At 37.2% G+C, this 15,940-nt stretch overlaps 1 protein-coding gene across 21 annotated transcripts in view; it reads left to right on the top strand.

Annotated features, from left to right (window-relative positions):
* NRXN1 (neurexin 1) overlaps positions 1–15,940 on the top strand; it is a 704,201-nt gene that overhangs the window by 332,759 nt on the left and 355,502 nt on the right. For all 21 annotated transcript variants that reach the window (XM_017829343.1, XM_017829340.1, XM_017829336.1 and 18 more), the window contains one exon: positions 12,725–12,898. In XM_017829343.1, the coding sequence (XP_017684832.1) occupies positions 12,725–12,898 (174 nt within the window). The remainder of the gene's footprint in view (positions 1–12,724; positions 12,899–15,940) is intronic.

Raw genomic sequence — 15,940 nt, 5'->3', positions numbered from 1 at the left:
ATCTGGCAGTGCTGAGCCTTCAGAAATTGTATCCAAATTTCCAAAATTATGAGATGGGGAAAAAGATTGAAAATCTACTCCAGTAGTTCTAGATTAGAGATGTTCTAGTGCTGAGTTCTGTGAAGTCAGTAATAATGCAGTAGTTTGTCAGATCATTCCATGGTGAGCAAGGTTTTTGCTTTCTGCTTCTTCTCCCCTGTTTTTCTTAGTCTTTCACATACATATGAATGGATAGATTTGCCTACATTCCTACAGCTTTTGGCATGCAAGTTATTACAGCTGATGATTGTGGAATTTCTTTCAGGCCTTGCTGGAATACCAAGTAAAAGTTATGCTAAGGATAATGCAGGAAACATGGATGCTCGAAAAACTTACCTAAAAATCTGAATATTTAGTATAAATGCATTCTATGGCTTCCTAGCACACAGCCCTCCCCCCACCCCCATCAAGCCAAGAAGCACATCTTAAACTTGTTTTCATAATGTGCTGCCATGGGTACAAGAGCACCACTCTCATTGGCATTAATATTCTAACTGAGCAGCCCTTTTTGCAAAAGGGCAGCTTCGTGGAATATCCTGAGTCTGGAGGTGATTGTCATGCTCAAGAGTAGTATCATATAAAAAGTTACCCTCTGCCAATCTACATTCAAAATGAGAACATTTAGCATCTCAGCTCTTTGGTAGCTTTATGTGGAGAATCATACCTGAAGTACTAGCTAAAGGAGGAGTTTTGTCGATGTTGATCTCTGAGGTCTAGTATGCCTGTTGGAAAGAGGAATTCCTCACTCTTTTGTAAACAGGCTCTGCTAAGAGCATGTGTTGACTATTAAAGCAGAGAGTGAAAAAATTATATCAGGAGAAAGAGAGATCTGAGTATAATATGCTGTGCAATTGTCAGCTTCATTAGATTTTGTCTGGTTTTTGGGTGTATACAATCTACAAAAGTGATCAGAACAGGATAAAAGAGAAGGACATTTTATGTGCTTGACTGCCTCACCTCTCCACCAGAACCATCCCACTCATACAGAGTAATTGGCCTAGCATTGATTATGTGGGAGATGGATTGCCATGCACATTTATATGGCAATTAGATTTTATTATTTACCATTTAACATGCATCACCAACTTTCTTCACAGTCCGTTGCACAAGCAGACTGCTTTGGTTTTGCATCTGTTTAATCTTTTTCAATGCCAGTGCTTTCCATCTAGTCTTCAGCAGGGTTAAAAAGAAGCAAAGAGAAATAAAGAGTCTAGGAATCTGAGGATTTTTATTGTCTAGAAAACATTAAATGTTTTTGTGTAATTGTTTCTTGTTTGAGAATGCATGTTGTTTGAGAACAGAATTGTTGGGGAAACGGTAGATTTTAACCTGGAGGGATCTAGGGGATTGTTCAGATGTGAACACTTACCTTTTGAGTATCTACTTTTGTCTATTCAAAACTTAGCTTCTAAGGGTGTTGTTGTATTGTTGCTGTTTCTCTCACACACACATTTCCTATAAAACTGCTTTACTCGCTTCTGAAACATGGGCATTTTTGCATAACCACTGAGCAGTACTGAACAGAGTCAAAAAGTGTAATGAGAATGAAAACTGAGCACCAAGAGGTGCATGGAGAAGTGGAGAGCACATTCAGCAGAGCTGAGTTGTAGAGCAGCAAGCAGCATGGCGATAGCATGAGAAAAAGTTTCTAGACAGAAGAATATTTGTACAAGTATGAAAAGTCTTCAATGCAGTGAGAGTGGCATGGTTATGAGTAATGTGATGGAATCAGGAGTCTTGGAGAAAGGTAGAGCAGCAGCTGTATCTCCAGTGTGGACTGATGCCGAAATTGGTGGCAAAAGAAAAGTCTAAGCTGCTCTTCCTAGTACACCCTTCAACTGTAAATTCCATCTGGTACCTCTTAATTCTCACTGCCTTTTTTTCTGTCAGTGTGGACTACGGTGCAGTGCTACAATGAAATTGTGAAAAGAGCGGTATCAGCCAAGGCGAGAAATACCTTCAAAGTTCAATTCTCTTGACAAATAACTACAATATGTACTATGTCCCAATAAGGATGCCTAAAGAAAACCCACCATGTCAGCATTTCAGTGCTGGTGATTTCTCTTATTTTTGGAATATCTTTAATGGGGTATTCAGGCAAGATACTGAAAGAAGTGTAGAATTGGGCTGAAAAGATCAGTTTCTATATTCTTTCCCAAAAGAGTGACTTGCTAACCTATAAATTCTTTTTTTTATTATTTGCCTGTAAACGTTTTGCCTTGCTTTGGTTATCACTACAGGGAATGTGAAAGATGAAAGCCACCACCTGTCACAGCATAAAATGGCCTCTTGCCTGAAGTATTTGAAAAGACAGATAACTCAGCAGAGCCTGGACAAGTAAACTAGCTACCCTTTCCCTTCTTAGGTGAGAGAGGGTCTAAAAGTGATAGAATTCATCACTCAAACAGGAAAAATATTTGAAAAGCCTATTTTTCTTAAAAAAAAAAAAATCACATCAAAACCAAAAGACATCAACCACAAATCAATACTGAAGCTATAGAATACTCTTCGAAGTAAGTGGACATAAAACACTAAGTTTACATTTTCATGTCTTCCCTCGAGTGCCCTTGCAAGTGGTAGACAAAATTCAATCATGCTCTACCAAAGAAGCCTGTGAATGTGCAGCAAAGTGCATATTCTCTACTGTAAAGGGGGATTTGAAAAGCCATATGCTGGATCGTATGTGCTGCAGAAGCTGTGTGGACGCATCATTTAAGTCTTTGTCAACTGTCCTTCAGTTTATTAATGGGCTATGAACACAGTGGGCTTCTTGATTTATTGGGGAAAAAAAGAGCAATTATATTTCATCAATATTTTTTAAGGATCAAATACTTTTTTTATATAGAACAAAAAGTAAATGCTTAGTCATGACTGACGAAAGTGGGGAGAGAGTCTAGAATGATCACTCATCCTCATCCGCTATTGAGGCCCAATTTCTTTTCTAAAGTCTGTTGAAATCCCCTGTCTGAAAGAAAAGTTACCACTCTGTTCCGCCTATTGTACAAACTAAATGTGCAAAAGGTAGGTGGTTTTGTACATTGGAGAGGTGAGAAGGTCATCAAGGACAAGTAGGCTCCTATATTTCAGTGAATATTAAAGGCACCTGAATGCCTACCTGACATTTTCTTTTGAGGCAATATCCCTTGATTGGAGATTTTTGTCTGTTGTGTTTAAGTCAGTGCATATTCAGCTTGTATGAGAGTAATTTGTTTTCACAATTCAGTTGCCTCAAAAATACCATGAGCTGGGATTGTGTGGGTTGTCTTATGATGAGTTTTGCCTTGTACTTTAATGTGCAATCATTGAGATACTATAAAGCAATTTCTATTGATCTTGTAACAGCAGACCATGTTTTAGGAAGGACTTGAATAAAGGGAGCACTTTTTGCTTCCAAGATTAGACTTTCCCTATGTTTTTTCTCAGTCTTTGCAGTCCTCATTCCTCTTTGTCTGCCTGAGGGAAGAAGCTGTTATAATGCTTGATCATTTTGAAATAGCATGTTTGGAGAAAAGTGTGCCTGACACCTTGGCTTCGCCACAGCCAGATGTTCCTTTGTATTTCCACCTGTCATATAAAGGAATTGTGGAGTTGCCTGTTGTGTTGTCAAAATTCACCACAAGATGCTGGGCTATCCATCTTTTTCTTGGGGAGTAACACCACTCTAGTACACCACAGAGGCCCTCTCATTCCTAGCCATAGTAGTAATTTAGTACAATGTGACATTAGAAACAGGACAAAGCAACATCTTCTTTGAAAGTACTGTTAAAACCAGCAGCACAACAAGAGATGAAGGGAGAAAATATCTGCTTTTGAAGAGAATTAAGAATTTGAAGATGACTTTATTCAGCCATATAAAAACATTCCAGGGATATTGTCTTTATGGGTTATGAAAAAGACAAGCCACGATTCCTTTCACTGCTTTATTACCTCCTTCTTTTTCTTTCTTTTTTTTTTTTTGTTCATACATGGAACCATATTTGAATGAATTATGTTCATTTCTTGTTAAAAAAGGTGTTCAAGAAATGAACCAGATATATCCACAAATTTAGGAGAATAAAGAAGCCTAGCTATATAGTGGTTAAACTACTTGTTCCCTGACTTCAGAAATCCCAATTTAGGTTCCTGTGGACTATATTTTTCATGTAATTTAACAAAGTTCACTCTATTAGTTATTACATGAACGAAACATACAAAGGAAAATCGAGTTAGAATCAATTTAGAATTATTTACACAAAGACCAAAGATGCAAAAGGGTAAGGGAGGCCCTCTTGTTGAGTCATGAGGTTGAGTGGACCCCCTTGCTTTCTAAATTCCTGATAGAGCTCAGGTGTAGCTACATCCAGTCTTCATCTCTGAATTGAACAACGCTTTATATCTAAAGGAATTAACTACATGGATTTCATTAGTATTAATTTAGCATTCAACTAATTGGCAACTTAAGGAAGATCTGTTGGGAATAGAGGGTCTCTCTGCCTTGGGTAAGGAATCTCAGACCTCAAGAGGTGTGCTCAAGACGACAGTCACTGGTGTGCAGTCAAGTTGCTGTTTAGAGAGAACTTAATTTGGACTCATTCATGTCGTTCATAGAAGGGTCTCTGTGCCTCAAGGAGCAACCTTGAGAGGTGTCCCAGCTCAGTGGGAGATAACTGCCATGCTGCCGGGCCGTCAGGCAGAGAGAGCTCAAAGAAGGCTCATTTAGGCTGTTTTGTATCCTAAATAATTATCACAGCAATAAAGTGATCGGTTCATAGTCAAATTGCATACAATGTAAAGGTATGCATGAGACACCCTCTACCCTCAACTTCATTTGTTCTTTGATAAACGAGTCTTGGAAAAGCCACCCACAGATGGTGTTGCAGGCTCATATGCATCGATGCTCACTGGACCACTCTGCTCCACTGCAGGTTTTCTAGGGGAGTTTTTGGTCCAGCTACAGCTCAGGCCCTTACCTCCTGTACCAAACTGCTGCTGGTTTGGTTATGGGGGTCAAGCGCATCTGTCACACCTGAGCAGTATTCCTGTGTTGTTGCTACCATTAAAAGCACATGGATAATAATTCCCTCTCTACTAATGTTTGAAGATAATGGTAGCTGTTAAGTTAATAATTTTTGCCCACCAGCATGTGTCATGTAAGAGTCTATGAAGTGACCTGTCAGCAATGTCACTGGTACCAAATAATGAGATACTTCTGCTAGTTATTAAGAAAAGAAATAAATAGAACAGCATCTTCAGTTTTTATTTTACATTTCTTTGGTTTAGCTCTTGCAAAGTTCTTATTTTGAAAAAATGCAGAGGCTTGGGATAAAAAAAGATGAGCTATTACAGGAGGATTTGGCATTTGTTTTACCAACAGTTGTGTGTGACTCACTGTTGTGTGGTGTTCTGTGTGGTTTTGCATAAGTGTGATTCCAATAATGAATACATTGAGATCTTGGGTTCATTTATTAGCTAGCAATTTGTTTCTGTGTTAAATTCACTTATTTGTTAAAGCACAAATCAGCTCTAAGTCAGAAAAGAGGTAAATAGGTATAAATAGGAAAGGTCCTGTTGGAATAACTGAAGATCTACAGTACCTGTAAAAGATGTAAATTAAACCCACTAAACTCTTCTCAGTGCTTATGGCATAACTGATCAGTAACATTATTGCCATGATGAAGAGGTATAGCTCTTAAAGCACTGACTTCGAATTGATTCCTCTGGCCTGCAATGAAAATGCCAGTGAGAACATGCCTGTAGCACACTTGGTTTTTTGGCCTCAAAAAATAAAGGGAAGAAACAATCCTCCTACTCTAACAAAAAGGGGATAATTCTGTATACTGACTCCTAATGTAAATAAAAAGGGAATTGTGAGATCTGTTCTCAAATAAACTGCTTTATCTGAAGCTTCTTCAGAGATTGCTAGGGAGTCTTGAAGCACTCTATTCCTTCACCCATTTCTTTACTACCTGCTACTTTGTGTATGGCAGTAGATATATATTTTATATAAATTGGTTATTTTCCTTTATAAATAAAAAATCAGGATTGTTATGAAAAAGTGAGACTTTTTTGGGAATACATTTAGAAATCAAATTAAACTTCAGAAGAAAATCTGTGCATGAAAGGCAATAACTAAACTTTAGTTCCTGAAACTATGGTCACACGTTTTCAGTAGTGGCAGTGTAACATTATTATTGAATTTAGGCTGCAACTAGTTTACATAGTGTCATGATCTCATACCATTGATCTAATGAATTGTGATACCTTAATGAAATTACTTACATGTAATTGATAACAGTAAGTAGGCAGATACACAACAAGGGATTTATTCTGGAGTGTGCAAAATTTCCAGTAGTAAAGTTGTACTTATATGAGAGAAAAAGAGAAAACCTGGGAATTTGTATTGTCCTACGTTGATTCCTCTGATCTCTTTTAGTAGGAGCAGGGACAATCTTTTATGTTTTCTGAATCCCTGCTATTGCATGATCGATATAAAACGTTTTAATTAACAATATTTTCTGCAATCCTGTCTTGTCTGAATTTTGAATGGATTGAGTTTTATAGGAAACTACTTCTTCATTTAGATGAACATAAAAATGGCATGTGATTGACTGAAATAAAAGTAACTATGCAAAAATTTTGTAATTGCAGAAAAGAAAAATAAGCAAGTGAAAAAATTTAAGTAACTTTAAAACAAAAATAAAAATTAGAGTATAAATTCCAGAGCCTATACTTTAATAAAATTTTGTCTCTTACAGAAAGTGTGTTTTTATGCCATCAGCAGTAAACTCAAGCCACATATGTTATTAAACATTTGATATTAAATCTGGGAGAAGTTTAGCCCATAGTCATAAAAAAAAGGTGAAGTCTAATAGTCAGTATGGCTGCTCAATACATATGATATGTATCTGTGTAATGTATAAGCTAGTGCAAAAGCAGAACTCAAGTTATTTTGAACAGCAACAAAGTTAAAATATTACCCAGAACATGCCTTTGTAAAAATTGTATCATTACTGGTATATAAAGATCAGTCTAATTATCAACACCCTTAAGGAACTGTAAGTAAACTGTAGAGATACAGCTAATTTAGACTCAATTTATTGTACTTAACTGCATATGATATCTAATTGACAATATTCCAGTGCATATTTTTAAGGGCAAATATTCTGAGTTCCAGTTTATATGTTGGCACATTGACCTGGACTTCTATTAGCCCATCATCATTACTGACAGTTGCTATATGTATATAGCAATCTCAATATATTTGAGAGATGGATATTATGAAATAGCAAGGGATCAACTGGAAAGGTTGTGGTTTTAAAGATTTTACTAATCACAGAACAAAAATGGTTGCTTGGAGAGTATGTTTAAGAAGAGGTTGCACGTTGTCATGTGTAATAGATCAAGTCTAACTTTTTTAGCATAGAAGTGATTTTATTAGTACTCTTCTCTGAAGTTTCCCTCTTTTAAGTCTACTGGAATCAGATGAGATGAATTATCTCTCTATTCTGAGCTGACAATGACTAAAAGCACAGAACTTCAGGAAACCTGGAAAGGTTTTGCTTTCTAGATGTTCTACATGAGAAAAAGATGAAGAACCTTTATCATGAGGCAAGAGTTTTAACTTTGTTTTTGGTTCAGCAGATTGAAAAATGCAGAAATCTTTCTGCTGGAAATTAATTAGATCCCATTTGTGGTAACAGATGGATCACTATATTTTAATCTGTTATGTCTAATCTCATGGTTCTGAGATTTACACTGTACCTCAAAGTTCTAGAGGAAAGCAATATTTTAATCTCCAAATTATCAACACAGAATGAATAAAGCTTAAAGTTTCTTGGTATCTGATGCTATAAATGTTGCTAAGACTTTTGGTTGACTGGCTTATAAATTTATTAATATACAAGTTCCTAAGCTTTTTATCTATATTTCACTAATTCAATGCAGTTGAGTTTTAGGGCTGGTATTTGGTCACTAAAAATTTTTCACAGTCTGATGAACATTTAGTTGTTTCAGGCTATTTCCTTGCAGGCAAACTATAAACCATTACAAACAGCACTAAATTGCACTTCCTTTCAAACAGGCAAGTATGCCAGGAGAACCAGTAAAAGGTGTGACTGTGACTTTCACCGATAAGAGAGAGATTAAAATAAGCCACGTGGGGTAATAGTGATAGCTAGTACATTCTGAGTTCAGTTGCTACAAAACCTACCTACAAAGCGCAGCAAACAGGAAATCAACAATTTTGTATTTGAGGTGATACAGAAACAGTTTTTGGTCCATCCTGTGGCCTAGGCTCTCAAATCATTCAGGAACGTGCTGGAAAGCACAATGTAGATTAGAATGTATGTTCAAATAGTCTACTGAAAATTTATGCTAGCATAGTGAGGATTTAATGCATAGGTGGAATAAGATTTTTGTCATTGGATGACACTTTAGAGTCAGATGCTGTCATGAGCACCTTACTGCAAACAGGTTCAATGCTTCTCAAACCTCTTCCTGTGTGCCAAAGGGTCTTGCCTACAGGCATCCTCAGGCCACTTCTTCCACGCTGTCAAAGATTCCTGGTTTTTCCAAGTATGAGGACAACAAAGCAGGACACTAAACTCATGGAAGATGTAGGGAACCATGACTTCATTCCTTTCTGTCTGTGACTGAAGGAATCATAGAATCATAGAATCATAGAATCATAGAATCATAGAATCATAGAATCATAGAATGAGCCGGGTTGGACAGGTGTGAACCCCCAAGGTGACACCAGAACAGTGTTTTATTTATTGTAACAAACACAGAGGATCATGATGCAATGAATTACTTCCAAAAAATCAGCCATAACCCTTGTAACTATACAAGCACAAGGAGTAAATGCAGTATGCATCAGACACTGATGTCCATCTCAGACTGGTGTGAAGCAGCCACGTTACTTTATCAGTTTCAGAATGTAATGGGGATGCAGAAACATGTGTGATGGCTTTTAAGAGAGCCCGAGAGAAGTGTTCTACCAAGGGTAGATCAGTGAAGCAGTATAGCACAAATTATTATTGTCATACCAGACTGCTACTCAGTCTATAGCTCAAAGATGTCGAGGGAGCTGGTTTTGTAAAGATAGTTCCACATAAGTGTTTCATTAGCAGTACATACCTCCTCAGTATGTTGGCCAAAGGACAAATTAAACAGCAATAAGGAAGCCAAAACTTTTTTGTCTTCTAAAAGACAAGTATCTATATCCTAAATAAAACAAGTCATCTTACCAAAGGGTAGCTGAAGATTAGAGATTTGGAAGCTCCCTCCATGGGTTCCTATGACCTGGGATGTTTATTTATGTATTTTGTCTAGTGATTATATGTATCCAAAACACATGGAACTGCCCAGAGAGTAGGGAGCAGAACCTGGGACTTTCTCTTGTTCGAAGATCACTAGGCAATAAATTGAAGGACTTCCACTAACTCTCCATGAACTTCTCCTGAGACACCAGAATGCCCAGTGAGCACAGTTCCTTTTCCCAGAGGTTGGAATTAGCTGGAGTTTAAAAGTCCTGCTACAGGTGAAGAACTGATTGTGATTCTTCTCCAAAGACAAGTGGTAATTATATTCCGCACATCCTGGGGAAGTGCTCAGCCAAAGAGTTATTGTACAAAAACACTGCAGCAGCAATGCTTCCTCTGGCTGCATTTCAGAAGGAACAAAGCAACAGCTTCCCTCTTGTTCAGAACTCTTCCCAGCTTTGCTTTCAAAATAAAATCTAATCCCAATGTTCCAAGAGTTCTAAAATTCCTGGATTAAATTTTATTTGGAGCCTCAAAGTTTTATACCAAACAATGCAGCGCTTAGGTCCCTTAGGTCTAATCCCTTACATATCAGCCTGTGAAAAAAATAAAAATATTGTGCAATATGCTATGAAAAACAAATTAATCTTCTGTAAGCAAAAGTTTAACTGGGCTAAGTATAACTCCCAATCTAGTCCAGAAAGGAAGGTGAAACAAATGTTTTATTTAGTGCTCAAAACTAGTTACATTTTACTGTTTATTCACACGTCTGATTCTGGACCAATATATGATCATAGAATCAAGTCACACCTCTTCAGAAGACATCCCCAAAAGATGCTAGCCAGCGAAACTGAAAACCATCTTTGCACATTTTTATGCAGAGGAATATACACTCTCTTACAAAGGAAATAGTAACCATAGCAAAACAAACAAACAAAAAAAATTCAAAAAAAAAATCACTAAATCATTAGTGTAGGTGTAACTAAAATTTCACCAACACAGTGAAAGTGAGAATAGTCAACTTTTGAGGCTAGAATTTTATTGTTCATAGGTCAATACATAAACATAGCATATTTACTAGAAACTGAAAATCTGAGTTGTTGACACTAGGTCAAAACTTTCTTGGCCCAAGGACTCACCTTTTATTCTGACATATGGAGTTTGTGAAGTATAAATTTCTTACTATTAAATCAATTTCAGTAGTAGGGAACTTTTAGACCAAGTTATACATCCAAATTTGAAGAAAAGGTAAGCAGACTAAAGCACACATCAGTGTGGTAAACTTAAGACACTGGGGTTTCCAGCATGCCATCCCCAATTCCCTCTTTCTGTGCCAATTGTACAAGATTCCAAGAGATGATCACTAATCACAACCTTCATCTGCAGTACAAAAATATAGTCACCAGAAGAAAGACACAGCTAATATTGCCATTCCATGCTTTTATAAATCTGTATCAAAATAACCTAGCTATTATATCCAGTCAACATTAAAGCAAGGAATTCTCATGTTTATTCCATAAAGAAACTGAAGTTCATATGGGATAAATGTTGCATAGTTTTCACATTTTGTCTCCTTTACACTTTGTGGCCACCTCACCTGTCAAATCCAACACATTTCTGACAACTGCTTAAACCTTTCTGAAATTTCTGCCCAGGTTGAAGTCATTACTGCGTTTAGTGCCATATATAATTTATTCAGTTTTTCTTAAGATGTCACTGAAATAAAATTATGCAATCTTAACTGAAAACTGATGCATCTAAGCAGCATTTCATGAAGTAGGTTGTTGTCCCCACCTGTGTGGGATACCAGTTCAGGAATTACTTCCTTTACTATGCAGTAACAGTAAAAGAAAGAAAGTAAAAGTTGAACTGCCATCAAACTCATTAAAAAGCAGATAAAACTGTTTATATATTAAAAATAATTTACTTTCCCAAAATAATGTACAATTAGAAGCAGTTCACACTATTTTAAAGGCAGAGCTGGAAAGTATTTGAAGAAAAGCTATTAAGTCTGAAACGCATTTCACTGAGACAATATGCTGAAATGCTTTAAAATTCTCACTTGGAGCAATACTGCTTTAAACCATGAATTTTTGTTCAGTATGTGCACTCAGTACGCTGTCAAGACAGTTGTAAAGAAGAGTCTCAGTTTGCTTTTTCCTGATACATCCACCACCTGCAAGCATGGTGGCCACCCGAATAAAGATGTTCAGTGTATCGGTGTAGATACCCATGCATTTTACATAGTATCTTGTTGATCAGCTGGAAGGCAGGAGGGCTCTGCAGAGGGACCTGGACAGGCTGGAGAGTTGGGCTCATTCCAACGGGATGAGGTTCAACAAGGCCAAGTGCCAGGTCCTTCACTTTGGCCACAACAACCCGGTGCAGCGCTACAGGCTGGGGACAGAGTGGCTGGAGAGCAACCAGGCAGAGAGGGAGCTGGGAGTTTGGATTGACAGGAAGCTGAACATGAGCCAGCAGTGTGCCCAGGTGGCCAAGAGGGCCAATGGCATCCTGGCCTGTATCAGGAACAGCGTGGCCAGAAGAACCAGGGAAGTGATCCTTTCCCTGTACTGGTGAGGCCACACCTCGAGTGCTGTGTCCAGTTCTGGGCCCCTCAGTTCAGGAAGGTTGTCGAGGTGCTGGAGCAGGTCCAGAGAAGAGCAACAAAGCTGGTGAAGGGACTCGAGCACAAGTGCTGTGAGGAGAGGCTGAGGGAAGTGGGATTATTTAGCCTGGAGAAGAGGAGGCTCAGAGGAGACCTCATCACTCTCTACAGCTCCCTGAAAGGAGGTTGTAGCCAGGTGGAGATTGGTCTCTTCTCCCAGGCAACCAGCAGTAGGACAAGAGGGTATTGTTTTAAGTTCTGCCAGGGGAGGTTTAGGTTGGATATTAGGAAGAAATTTTTTACAGAGAGGGTAATCAGCCATTGGAATGGGCTGCCCAAGGAGGTGGTGGATTCTCTGTCCCTGGAGTTTTTTAAGATAAGACTGGATGTGGCACTTAGTGCCATGGTCTAGTAACCATGGTGATGTTGGATCAAGGGTTGGATTGATGATCTCAGAGGTCTTTTCCAACCCAGTTGATTCTACAATTCTATGAATATGCCAGATATGTTTCCAGATGGAAATTCTGTGATTTAATCCTCCTCTGTGAAACAAATACATGTTTCCTAAACAGGTGAGCTGGTACATAAATAACATTGCCAGGTACTTCTAAGTAATTAGTCATACAAATTTGAAGTCTACACCTGCATTTGAAAAAATATAACCCTGCAATGTCATAGTATCATACATGTGTTCAGTGTTTGTTTTCTTCTACATTTGTTCTGAATGATTTTTTTGGATATACCTGTCACTCAGCACAAAAGGGCCAGAAGATCAAGCAGGTCAAAGATTCTACAGGTTCTTTTCTGAATCTAATATTTATTTCCTCTTTAACAGGTGATTTGTATATTGGAGGAGTGGCCAAAGAAATGTTTAAGTCCTTGCCAAAACTGGTGCATGCAAAGGAGGGATTCCAAGGCTGTCTTGCATCAGTTGACTTGAATGGACGGCTCCCTGATCTCATCTCAGATGCTCTTTTCTGCAATGGGCAGATAGAAAGAGGATGTGAAGGTATTAAATATACTGATTTTTTTTTTTTATATCATAGTGAAAGTATTGTGTGAATCCTGGAGTGTTTTATTGATATGTTTACTGCCTACATCAAGAGACTATATTCTGCCTGCTTCTAATTGAACTTGCTTGACCTTGCATTTCTTTAGTATTATGGAGTCAAGTGTGTGCCTGCCCTACAGCACGGAGATTGATCTGAGAATATGAGTTAACTGCATAGTGTTTATTGTAGTTTCATACTTCTCCAGTGTCAAGATATTTTGCATGTATTTTGTTTACTTCTGATGTATTTTAATTAATTATAGAAACAATACCAATTAGCTTCAATGAAATTCTATATATCTTCATAACGCTTAGGCATTAGCTAATACTGAGATGTTAGCTAACTGATTCCATTTTTAAAGCAGGCATTTTGAGTTGATTAATTCAAGGCTAATTTATGAAGCCGTTTAAGACCAATCTTCTATATTCTCTATTTTTGCTCCCCCTGAAATTAGTATTGTCATGAACCTTTCTATCTGAAATCAGTAACAGACAAATATGTTGTATCTCACATTTTTGTATCTTTTTTGACTCATCTAGAATATCATGGAATTTAAGTGAGGACAGAATTAGAAGACGTGTATTTCTAATTCAGGGGTGCCAATTTCTAGCTATTTTTCCAGCTGTCTTCTGATCCCATGTTATTTTTACTATGATTTATGGCATAATTTGAGTACATTTTCTGTCACTCTATATCTACTTTATTCACATAATTCTGAATTTCGTGTCTATGTTCAGTTTTATGTGTTCTCCCTTCTCTTAAGTGCCATTCTTCTCTTGACAGAAAAAATGTGTAAATGACATTGTAAAATTAATTTCAAGTTGGAATCTTGATGATTTTGATATAAAGTTTGTTAAGTTTGAAAATTAACATTGTGAAAAGTCCAAGCAGAGCTCAAGGGGTTTCCTCAAGCTTCATGAGATAAAGCATTCTTGTGGATAAACTCTGTCTCCTCTTTTGTTGTGCCTACAGTACATTTGTGAAGGTGGAATTTTTTTGTTCTTTACCTACTACCTTTAGTTACCAGTGTAAGTTCTATTGTTAGCGCATAGAAACAGACACTAAACCTACAGAAAAAATAAGATGTAAAATAATAATTTTACATATTTCTATCAGGAGTGCAAAAATATGTATAAATTAGTTTGCCTCTGAGTGTAGAAAATTAGATTCTGCTTTCTGATGGGTGTTAGCAAGTTCCATGCCTGCACCATCCCTTCAGAGAGTCAAAGTATGCCTTAATTCCATTATGCATTTCATAGCTTCTTTTGAAATTATGTCATTTCCTAAATGAATTTTATGTACTTCAAAGAAATATAGCTAGCTGCAGGCCTAGTGTGAGAGTTCACCTTTTAAACCAGTGGCACAACTCATCTATCAGTGAATTTAATAAAGCTACCAACAATTTAATAAAGGCCATACAACTATTGTCCTTTTAGATAGAGAGTCAGTGTTTTCCCAACATCAAAATCATCAGACAGAACAAACTGGTCAAACCAGATGTGCTGCCTGGCTCCCAGAGAACTGCCTTATCAAAAGTCTTCTGCTCATAGAAGGAAATCTTTAACAGCATGGAATGATATATTCCCTTCCAACCTTTCTGCTTAACCTTGCAAGTTAACTCTTCCATCTCACTTGTTTACTTCAAGTCTTTGTGTCTGAGCCATCCACTTGTCTTTTGTTTGCAGACCATGAATCAGATGTACAAAAAAGTGTTCTGTCACCTAAAATATGATTTAAGTCACATGTGAGTTTAGCTGCCTCCTAGAAAACTGTTGTATGCCTCAAGCTGCTCACACCTCTGCTGCTGTGTACAGCCAGGACTGTCTCCATCTTTACAAAGCTGAGTGTTTTGCATCAATCTCACACTACAATGGGATGTGTAAGTTCTGAAATTCCCTAAGATGTCAAGTCCAAAGAGCTCAGGACACAGCAGCAGAAGTAATTTCAAAAGTGTTGGTCACCACCACTCTCAATCCAAAAGACAGCTGGTGTATGTCCTTTGCTAAGACATCAGGCTGCTGGAAAATCTGGCCTGAGAAGTGAGGCACTTGGATTTGGTGTTTTTTAGGTTTATGGGATTGAATTCCCCAACTTTCTAGTACATATTAAAAAAAAAAAAAGTAATAGTAAAAAAAAATGAAAGCTCTTTTTCTCTCTTCTATCAAACTATGAAGTCATAGTGCACTGCTAATTAATTTTCTGCGCTAGATTTTGTGTTTAAAATATTTATATTTCTCAATAACTTTACTGTCCTAAATTCATGAAACATTTTTTTGAAAACCCAGTCATGGGATTGGTGTGGCAAACTGTAAGGCTTGCATTTTGAAGCTTCAGCCACAGCCAGATAGATATCTCTGTTCTCTATCATTGAACATTGGACATAATTTACACTTGGCTGAATCCACCTTGTTAACAAATTTTCTATGACTAGAAGAGATAGAAACTAACAGCTAGAAACAAAAATATGCTAACTAGTTCTTGGAATTGTTAATGGCAGACCCCAGAGCCAGGTCGTGTCAACACTGTTTTTCTCTAGTCAAATCTGCTGTACTTTCTTTACTCACTTTAAATAAAGAAGAATTATAGAAATTACAGTATGATACAAACATAGTATTTATATATTTAGAAGAAAAATGCACTGTGTGCCTGCATGTGCATACAAGCTGTATGAAAAGTTTCACAATATTAGCATCCATAAAGATTTTGGTGGTAAGATAAGGAAGTTTTTTGCTATATATTGCAAAAAAACCCAAACCAATGTATATGCTACTTTAAAATGCTCTTTGTGTTACATATTGCATTAAGCCCTCACACAGGACAAATGTAAATGAGAGACCAAATCCAGTCAATTAAAAAGTCTGCAGTGAAGACTGAATAATTTAAAATATTTAAATTGAATATGAATAAAAGGATGAGTGCTAGAAAAGAGTATATTACAGTACTTTTGCTAAATAGCTTAGTTCCGCAATATATATATAGGAAAATATGGGCCTCTTATG

This window comes from Lepidothrix coronata, unplaced genomic scaffold (assembly GCF_001604755.1).
Source record: "Lepidothrix coronata isolate B3197 unplaced genomic scaffold, Lepidothrix_coronata-1.0 Scaffold163, whole genome shotgun sequence".
Taxonomy (NCBI): Eukaryota; Metazoa; Chordata; class Aves; order Passeriformes; family Pipridae; genus Lepidothrix; species Lepidothrix coronata.
The sequence above is the reverse complement of the archived record's forward strand: the minus strand, read 5'-3'. Positions and strand labels throughout refer to the sequence as shown.